This window comes from Vigna radiata, chromosome 7 (genome assembly GCF_000741045.1).
Source record: "Vigna radiata var. radiata cultivar VC1973A chromosome 7, Vradiata_ver6, whole genome shotgun sequence".
Classification (NCBI taxonomy): Eukaryota; Viridiplantae; Streptophyta; class Magnoliopsida; order Fabales; family Fabaceae; genus Vigna; species Vigna radiata.
The window spans coordinates 45832977-45843669 of NC_028357.1; the positions used below are offsets into that span (position 1 = coordinate 45832977).

Consider the following 10693-nt stretch of genomic DNA (forward strand, 5'->3'; position numbering starts at 1 on the left):
TCTGAACTTTAAGGGTCCGTGAATTTTTCTTTTCACCATGATTCAGAATGATATTACCAAATCTTATTAATTTTTAATTAAGTGATTCTTTTATGATTTTATTTCAAAAGTATTTATTTATTTTGTTACTTTATTTATTTATAAAATTCAAATTTAAAATTATGTTCGAAAATAATAGAAAAAACATGAAAAATGCTTATTAAAAAAAAGGTTTAATACCTATTTTAGTTCTTCTTGTGAGAGTTTGTTCAAAGTGATCTTCCCTTTTTATTAAAAGTTCGCTATAGTCCTAGATTTTGCAAAAATTGTTCAAAGTGATCCTTCTTTGTTACGGCGTTAACTTGACTAAGGTGTGTAATATGTGATGTTGTGACATTATTTTGTCTTTTAAAAAATAAATAATTGTGACTTGTAATTAAAAAATGAATTAGGAGTAATTTTTGGTGTGTAATTAAGTAAATCATTGGAATGACTTCTTCACAAAGTGGTTCTGCAAACATCTTAAGAGGCTTTCACTGTTTAAGAATAAAGACATCCATTAAACAAATAAGTCTCACATGTATCATCTAGAGTATCAGCAACCAAGGAAAATTGAAGTACGAAACCAGTCTTCAGCTAGTCATGAAAACTTTAATAAAGCTTTTAGGTCTGTGACAGCTTCTTCAATGGCATAAACTATCATCTTCTTGTTCAACATAAAGATATATCTAATAATATATTCTGTTAGATATCCTTAATATGTATGATAGCCATATACGTCAGGGAGCACATTGCACAATTTTTAAAGAAAATGGGGACCACATTTAACATTTTTAAACCATTGGGGGGACTAAAACGAATTTTTTTACACGAATCCAAATTGTTCATTTTAATTACAGTAGAAACTGGTAATCATCCTCTACATGAAGAACACATAAAAATTTTAAAATTCTCAAAACATTCCTTGTAATCATGGCAACTTTCATTACAACAATGTGAGGAATGTGAAAATCCTTTACTCCATGTCTTTAAACAAGAAGAACAACTTTGTGAACAAGTCATTCTTAACCCTAATCCTTTGCTTTTAAATTTTGGAACAACAACTTTACTAACTGCAGCGCAGCACGAATGGCCAAAAAAACTCATTCGTTGTTGAACGAACCACACTCTTGAGCAAACCACGAATTCAATTACACCACGAACGCAATTTCACCAGGAATCGAAATTTGGGTTGTTGAACCAGATTGTTGAACCCTAAATCGCCCTTAATTCGCAAGTTGATTTTACCCCAAATGCAGTTAATCCTAATTTTATTTTAACCCTATCTTTTAAATATTCCACATGATTTTAAATTAAGTTTATTTTAACACATATAAAACGTCACAGTGCCACGTCAATAATAAGTTTCCAACTCATCAAATTTGTGCCAATGAGACAGTTCTACCGTTAATCTTTTTAATGCCGTAAACAAAAATAACTAACATGTACGGTTTTTGCGAAAAATAGAATATTATCGAACTTTTGAAAAAACCTACGAAAAGGGAGACCTAAACATAAAAAAAATGAAAGTAAAAAGTAACAAACGGTTCTGTCCGTGGCGAGAAGAATGGAGAAGAAGAAGAATCATAGAATTAAGAGAAAAAGGAAGGAAAAACCCTCGGCGCGTGAACTTCACCGTCCTCGTTCCTCAGATGCCAATGCCATTTTCGCTCAGTTACTCGCATCACTCTGCAGCACACCCAACTCTGTTATCTTCATCAACAAATGTTTATTCAAACTTCGCCGTTCGCTTCTCATCTCGCAGACCTCGCTGACGTCCACTTTGGCGTTGCTCCCAACCCTACTCCGCTCCACGCAGGTGGAAATCGTGTGCCTCGCGGCAGACATTATCGGCGCCGCCTCGCTCGTTTCCTTCGACGCCAACGAGGAAATCGCTTCTGATTCTGAAACCGTCAAGGGACTAATCTCGCTGTTGCACAGTCGGAAAAGGAAGGTTTTGTTATCTGCCTGCAATGCCATTTTAGACTTTTCCACTACCACCTGCGCCCGACGACAATTGCTCAAATTTTCCGCGTTGAACAAATTGATGTAAGCATTTACGCCGTGTGTCGTTTTACTTTTTGTTTTTCTTTGAAGTTTATTAAATTAAGCATGTGATGGATGACTGAACAATTGAATTGACATTACTTAGGTTTGTGTTTCTTCAGATTTTCGATGGTTTGGAATGCGTCTGTTTATGGTCTGAGGGTGGTGGAAGTTTTTGCTCTCTTAAGATTGGGATTAAGGAAGATAAACTGTTACTGGTTTTTCTCACTGCAACTGTTGTTCTTATCAATGCCTGTGAAGCTGAGCAGCTACAGGGTATCCCACAAAGTCTTTCTGAAGCATTCCTGGGAATTTTGAAACAGATAAGGGTGAGAGTGAGTGATCAAGAGGTGATCAAAGGTGCTGGGAAGTGTAATGAAGAAGGGCATCTTTGTAAGAGTGGCATTACAGTTAGTAATCTTGCAGAATGCATCTTTAGACTCTCCATTAATGCTTCTCAACTTACTGGCTTTTTGTCTTTTGAAGTGGTTCAAAGAGGTCTTTTTGGTGCGAGTGATACTAGTTTTAATGATTTTATATCAAATTACTGGGAGGTTTCCCCTTTTCTGCTGGCGAGGACCATGAGGGATCCAGATATGCATGATATGTTTGGTGCATTTGTTCAGTCTTTGAGCTGGAAAGGGAGCGTTCCTTCTCTTCTTTCCTCGATTCTTCAAGGATTAGTGGCTTGTTTTCCTATTGCCTCTGATGAACAAAACATACTTAATTTTCTGGATGAGGCAAAAGATAAACTTGGCTGTCCTATAGTCTACCAGCAGGATATACGTGTTGTCAAAACAGAGATGCAATCAACAAAAGAAATGCATTACTTTCGGGACTTTAACTCAAGCTGCGTTAAGGAACCTCAGTACTTTACTTTTCATGAGATCTTAAAATGTGGGCAAGCATATAACGAGGGGTATACTGTTGCTCTGCGTGGTCTGGAGTTTCGATATCAGAGCATTTCGGCTATTGCAGATACATTAGCATGTATGTTTGGTCAACCTTCAGTTGGTGCTAACTTGTACTTAACCCCCCCTAATTCCCAGGGTTTGGCTTGTCACTTTGATGACCACTGTGTATTTGTATGCCAGATTTTTGGTTCCAAGCAGTGGACTGTATACTCTCCACCCAGTCAGCTGTTACCTCGCTTGTATGATAATTTACTTGGTTCTGTTGTTGACTGTACAAAAGCTGGTAGGCGAGAGTTCATTCTCAGGGAAGGTGATATATTATACATTCCCAGAGGTTTTCCGCACAAAGCATATACAGAATCTGGTGTTGGTGATGGTTCTCCTGGGTTCTCATTGCACCTTACCCTTAGTATTGAGGTTGAACCTCCTTTTGAGTAAGTAAAAGTTAACTTCAACTAACCTTTTATTGTTTCAAATACATTAACTTTTTTTATAAAGCTTCCTTTGTTCATTTGCTGCTACAACTTTATTAATTTTATTATGGCCTTCTATATTATTTCCTTTTATCCTTTTCTTTTTCTGTTCCTTTTGTCTTTTTTATTTAACATTGTGGTTATAAATTCTGTTATTTGTTGCTTTCTTCATGCAATGAAATTGACAATATTTAACTAGCTGATGGTCATATGTCATGTGGTAAGGTGATAGAACTCTTGACAAAGATAGAAGTAAAGGTAATTATTTATTGATTAATAGGGGATATCTACCAATGAGAATCACACGAATTTCTGATATTTTGAGAGGTCTGGTCAACTCCTTGCAACTTTCTAATTCTTAGAAAGTCCCTCAACAGTATCCCATTAACAGATTTGCAGCTTGACAGAAAACTACCCTTAATTGGGACCATCAAGCTACCTCCTAAAATACACTTGCTTAATCACAGGGCTGCTATCAATACTCTCCCAAGGTTTTTTACCTGGTCCTCAAGGGGAAATGAGGGAAAGCTGTTCTGGATGGCTGCAAATTGTTCGCATGAATCCTCACTGGAAGGAAGATCCTCGCGGTGAAGGGGAACTTCTGTTGCACATTGATTTCCATACCTAATAGCTAACACATCTTCTGGTTGGGGTTTTAACTCCAATTCCTCAATCAGTACTGGTGGTAGAGTGGCCCAAAAGTTCATGCCATGCGTTCTCTCAAATTTAGAAAGAATAATATATTTCTTTTGTATTTCAATAATGAGGCCATTAGTCCTATTAATTAATACATGAACCTGCTCTTTACTTTAGTAAATATAAAGAGCTAATTCTAAGGAAACAAATCCCGGTAATATGTGATTGCCTTTAAATACATTATCCTTGCTTTAATAGCAAGATGCAACTGTAATATAGAATAAAATTACAGAAAGGATAAGATAAAAAAACTTCCTAAAATACATAATGAGCAACATGGTTTTGACACTTCCCCTCAAACTGGTGAGTAAGTGTTCTTCGATCCCAGCTTGGATATAATTCTTTTAAAGCTAATGCAATTTGGCCCTTTGATGAGTATGTCTACAAGTTGATTTTGAGTGGACACATGGGATGCTAATCAAGCCACTGTCTAGCTTTTCCTTGATAAAATGTTTGTCCACCTCAATATGTTTAATTCTATCATGTTGCACTGGTTTGTGAGTTACACTACTCGCAGATTTATTATCATCACAATATGATTTTCAGTGAACATATAGGATGCTAATCAAGCCACTGTCTAGCTTTTCTTTGAGAAAATGTTTGTCCACCTCAATATGTTTAATTCTATTATGTTGCACCGGGTTGTGAGGTATACTACTTGCAGATTTATTATTGCAATATGACCTCATTGGTTCATCCCACTTCTTCCAATATAGTCTGCAGTCATAGAAGTTCACATATTCCTTGGGCCATAACTTGAAATTCTACTCCAGCACTTGATCTCACTATTACATTTTTTTTTTCTCTTCTAAGTCACTGGGTTTCCACCAAGAAAGGTGCAACATCTAGTAGTTGATCTCGTATCCACAACTGACCCTGCTTAATCTGCATCTATATATGCTTCAAGACTTGCACTATTGTTTCATTTAAATAAAACCCCTCTTCTTGGAGTCTTTTCTAAATACTGAATAATTCTAAGAGTTGCTTGTAAATGAGTCTCCTTTTGTTGGTGCGTGAATTGGCTTACTAGACTCACAAAAAAGGCAATGTCTGGCATAGTGAATGAAAATTTCCTCAAAAATGGACTCAACATGTCGTGCGCAAGGGATTAAAAGGTAGGTGCCTTCTTAAGGCCAAATTTGGTGGTATCCTAATTTAAAGCCAAATTTGGAAAAAATGGTTTCCCCTACTAATTCATTATGTAACAAATCTATCACCGGTGTAGGGGGTTTATCAGGAATGATCATAGTATTAAGAGTATTTGCAATCAATACAAAATTACCAACTTCCATCCTTCTTTTGCACCAAAATGATAGGACTTGAGAATGCTCAGTCTAATGATTCCTGCATGCAACATCTGACAGACTAGTTTCTCAGTTTCAGTTTTCTGATAGTGTGGATACCTGTATGGTCTCGGGTTTAGAATTGAAGCTCCTTCCTTCAAGGTAATGGCATGATTATGTCTTGAAGGAGACAGCCATTGAGGCTCCTCAAAAACCTCTGCAAACTCCTGCAACAACTGCTACACAGTCTCTGGACATGGCTCCTATGGTTGCTTTTTTAATTCGGCCATAAAAACAATTTATTAAACACCTGTGCTGTAACTCCTTCATCATCTTTACCATTGCTTGAACTGAAACAGAAGCCTCTAGAGAGATTGATCCCCTCTAAGCACCACTTCTTTATGAGCTCATTGAAGTTGGCTTTGATCTTGGCAATTCCTCTAACCGTTCCAACCTGAACACTATCAACTCCATGTAAGTCAAACAAATAAAAGTTTTGCTGAATCTCTAGTCCTTGTAATTGGAGCTTCATTTCAGAGCACATCCCCTTCTCCTCTCCTTATAGCCATCTCCTAACTTAACCCAATATTTACGGGTTTTTAAATAGGGACCCTCATGTTTTTCACTAGGTTCTGTGAGTTATAATAGTGAGTGGCACCACTGTCTACAAGGACAGTTACTTGTTGGTTACCAAGATTTCCTCATAATTTAAGAGCCTTTTTGGGTGTGAGGCCAGCCATATTTTGAAGGTCCAGTCAGCGGCACATGTCCACTTGTGTCACCATTGTTTCTTCTATGATGTCAATTTTTTCATCATTTTCTAAATATTCCGTTCCCTTCTCCATCACTTCAAACCGCTGCTTGTTCAGGTGCTGTTCCTCATCCTGACGTTGTTGCATCTCCATTTTTTATTCAAGTTCTTTGTTTGACGCTATGATGAGTCCACCAATTTCTGAGCAAGAAAGCTCCAAGAATCTGCCACAACTAACACCTGCAATTCCCAGATCAACTGTTTTATATACCAATTGATAGAATTCTTGACAAAGAGAGAAGGAAAGATAATTCTTTATTGATTAGTTGGGAATATCTCTCTCAGAGAATGGCGCAAGTTCTAGATATTTTGAGAGGTTTGCTCTGCTCCTTACAACTTTCTTATTCTCAAGAATCCTCCGAAGTATTCCATCGAACCCTTTTATCGTAACAGATTTACGGTTTATAACAAAAAACTACCCTTAAATGGACCAATCCAGTGGCCCAACTACTTTCTCCTAAAATGCACTTGTTTAATCAGAGCTCTGCAATCATAATGTTATATCTATACCTGCCCCTTTCTCTTGTATTCCATTAAAGGAATGCAGTTGTGGTAGGAAAAAACATATTTGAGTGAAAAAAGGAAGATATATCATTTTACACGTCTCATATAGCATAGCTTTTGCAGAACTTTGCCATAATTGCATGATGTCACGTGCATTAGTTGTATGTAAAACAAAACTTTAAAGCATATATTTCCAATAACAGATAAGCTATAGGTACACACACAGTTATACTTATCTATTGGTTAAATCTCAGCTTCTCAGGATGTAGAGTGCAAGGACACAAAATCAGGCTGTATAGAACGTTGGTATACTCCATTTTATTTCGTGATGGATGATGCATCCATTTAAATGTGAGAGCTTCAATAGAAAAGGCAAATAACTCACAAGTCACAAATATAAGAATAGAATCTGAAATTTGAATCAAAGAAGAATTCCTTATGCAAAAATTATGGATAAAACCCAAGAGAATAGTTTAGCAGAAACATTTTCTGTAGAACATATTTATAGGCCCTTTTTCTAATAAATTAGATGTTCTACATCTAGATGATATTCAAGCATTTATGTGCGTCCCACCAGAGGAAGGAGGCCTATGCCAGGAATTAGCGGTTAGATCAAGTGGCCTGTGACCAATGGGTATCTCCCATTAGCAGTGAATGGAAAACAAACACATGGTCAATGACTGACAGTAAAAATGAGGATGATGTATGTTGCCAAGGATTATGAATCTGGTTGGTAGCTTGAATTTGTTTTCAAAGTACTACTTTTAAAAATAGAAAATCATGAAAAAGAATTACTGCAAAAATAGGATAGGGGAAACATAGAGGTAATCATTCCAAAGTTATTGCTGAATCTTTAGATATTTCTTTGATGCCTGCCGCAATTTCCTCCATATGGTGTGATTTTATATTTCTCTTTTTCTCTGGCCACTTCAATAGCTCATTGTATTGTTTTACTGTCAGAGAGTTGCTGCTAGAATTGAGCTTAGTTCAATGTATTATGTTGTAACAAACTCCTGTATCACCATTCTCCAGTCCAGTAGGTTTGGTGCTAGGAAGAAAATGGTTCACATCAATCTCCCATGCCCATGGATGAATGTCATATTTGTACTGTCAAATATAATGTGTCTGTTCTGTTGATATACAAATGCAGTTAATTGATGTTTTTAATGCTTATAGTGATCAAATTATATGATACAACATATGATTTCAGTAATACTTGATAATATCATTGTCGATTCTTTTTTATCTTTCTTCAATGGGAAATTAGAAGTTTCGTTCTGAAAAAGAAAAAACATTATCTACATCAACAACTATACATTTAACAGTCCTGGTCCACTTTCGTTGGCAAACATGCTTGTTTTAAAAATTCTGAATCAATAAACCGTTATGATAGTGGTCAGATCTTGATGCTATCATTCCTGTCCAGTCAAATCTGGTCCATCTTTGACTAAATGGAACCAGTAGGCCATTCGTCCGATAACAATGGCGATAAGCATGGGCCTACATCCATGGGGAGGGACCAGCTATTTCCCATAAATTAATTATTTTTCTAGTTTTATTTAAATATGCAATAAAGATATTACTGATATTAAATATTTAGACTATTTGTATTTTTAAGTATGTGATGCTGTTTTGCTCCTGACCTTAAGTTCCATCGGTTGGTTATCAAATTCTACAGGAGCACAGGACGACCTATTGAGTATCGATTGAACCACTAACACTGTCAGAGTTTGGTCTGTTGTAACATCACAAAATATTGCTTGCAGCAACATCATCTAACACCTCTTGTTCCTTAGCAATTAATTCTCATGATTTTCATTGATGTTAAGTATTATGAATGCATTTTTTTTTCATTATTAGTGACTTTTTGTTCCTTCAAGTTGAAGGTGTATATTGCTCTATATTTGCTGATTAAAAATTATGTGATAGATGTTGTTTCTGAAGCAGAAGACTGAAGCAATGCATGTGGAATGACCCACACTAAAATCAATTATTAAAATTAGACAAGTCTGCAGGACATATGGGCAGGCTTTTAGACACATGTCTTTGGAAAGGTGGTTCATGGACCATTTTTTCTAGTATTTTATGTAATAATGATGCCTGTGTGAATTATTACTCTATTGATAAGGATGAGTATATAATTTTTCAACCTTTCATCTTCTGGTTGGTCTGTCCTCTATACCACATGAAGATTGAAAGTGAGATTTACTATGTTTGGTTAATATGAGATATGTTATAATTGATTTCTTTTCTTTGGGAAGATCATTTAATCATTAGGTCTTCTTATTTATTCATGATTATTTTCCTATTTTATTTAAAATTTCCTTTTCCTTTGATTGTGTGTGATTGCTGGATTTTAGGTTATATTTGTGCCCCATATTGATTACTTGAAAATGATTGAAGAGACTATAAGCACTGTGGATGACAATCCGGTGCAGTTCTCAAAGAACTGCAATGATCTAAACCCTTATTTTAACGTTCAATTTTGTGATTAAAAAGAATAAGAAACTTGGTTTGATAAATATTGAGTTGAAGGATAGCTTACTATCAATCATATTAGAAATCTTGCAGATTTTTCTCCATGGCACTGTGCACTCTGTTAATGATGCAAACGGCATCACATTACAAATGAAAGATTTCTCTTGCTACTTTAGGGTTCAAAATATTGTAGCCATGAAGCTTGTTATCTTTGATGGTCTAAATATCTTAGTTAACTCATTGTGTTTTTGTCATGAAACAGGTGGGGAGGAGTAGCTCATTTTGCACTTCACCGCTGGAGTGAAAACCAGAAAAGACTGTTTTATGATGGCTCAAATTTTTTGTCTCAAAAACTTCTTCTAGTGTCTGTGAATCTATTACATGTTGCCATTGGGATCATTAGCAATTTGGATCCTTGCTTTAGGAAAGCATGCTTGACTGCTGCAGTTTCCTTGCCGCCAGATGTTTATGACAGTCTTTTTCAGAGTCAGAGGAACACCTTTTTCTACTTAATTGATAAAATCCGTACTGAATCTAGATTCATTGAAGTCATAAGTAGCATTGAGGTTGCTGTTCACAAAAATGAAGATCCATTCCAGCAAATCCGATGGCTTTGGGTTTTTTGTATGGAAAAAGAAACCAGCAGTGAATACAACATCAATAAATCTTTCATGAGTGAAGATATACTTTCTTTGTGTGCCCAACACAAGGATAAATTAGAAGCTCTTTTTCTGAATGTGAAGTCAAGGTTTTGTAGTGAGGTGGTATTTGAAGAAGTTGTAACTAGTCACAGGATGCTGCTCCAGAAATATAGAAGTACCAGAAAGCAATATATTAATGGAATGATTTCACTTCATGATAAATTATAAAACTACTGCTTTATTTGTGTTTAACTTTACTTCTTCTGCGTAGAATGTATGAGATCATTTTCATTTGGTGGAATGGTTGATCTGATATCAAAATGCAATAGTGTCTTAGCAGTTACTGCAGGCTGTGGCTTACAAGTTTTGTGCAATGTATTGGGCAAACTACACAAGCAATATAATAATGCATCATGTAATCAGCTTAAGTATGTATGTAAACAAAACCTTTTTTTTTTCTCTCGCACACAACGCATTTCATTTATATATTGATGATAAGAACCAGAATACATATATGAATAAAATCTCTTGTGATGCAAAACTAAAGTTGCAAGACTATGGTTTGGGATGTTTAGGAGTTGGATGAGTTGTTACTCCATGGTAATCTATATGATAGACAAGATCATGGGGAGCGTAACTGTTGCCGGTATAATCTGGTATCGTGGAATCCTCGTTTACTGGGGTACTTTCCGTTGCCTTATCAACTCCCTGCATTTTATACTGCCAAGTACCAGGAATGGGTTGAAACAATGAGAAAACAAATGCAAGAGCATATTTCTATGAGTAGTAGTAGAAGGAAAAGGGATAAAACATGTAGATGAAAGCTTGG

General features: G+C 35.9%; 1 protein-coding gene across 1 annotated transcript; it reads left to right on the top strand.

Annotated features, from left to right (window-relative positions):
• The first annotated feature begins 1537 nt into the window (after window positions 1–1537).
• LOC106768571 lies at window positions 1538–10116 on the top strand. The gene is made up of 3 exons (XM_014653798.2): window positions 1538–2067; window positions 2171–3412; window positions 9486–10116. Exons 1-3 carry the CDS (start codon window positions 1586–1588, stop codon window positions 10090–10092), a joined length of 2331 nt encoding a protein of 776 aa, XP_014509284.1. The 5' UTR covers window positions 1538–1585; the 3' UTR covers window positions 10093–10116.
• The last annotated feature ends 577 nt before the right edge of the window (window positions 10117–10693 follow it).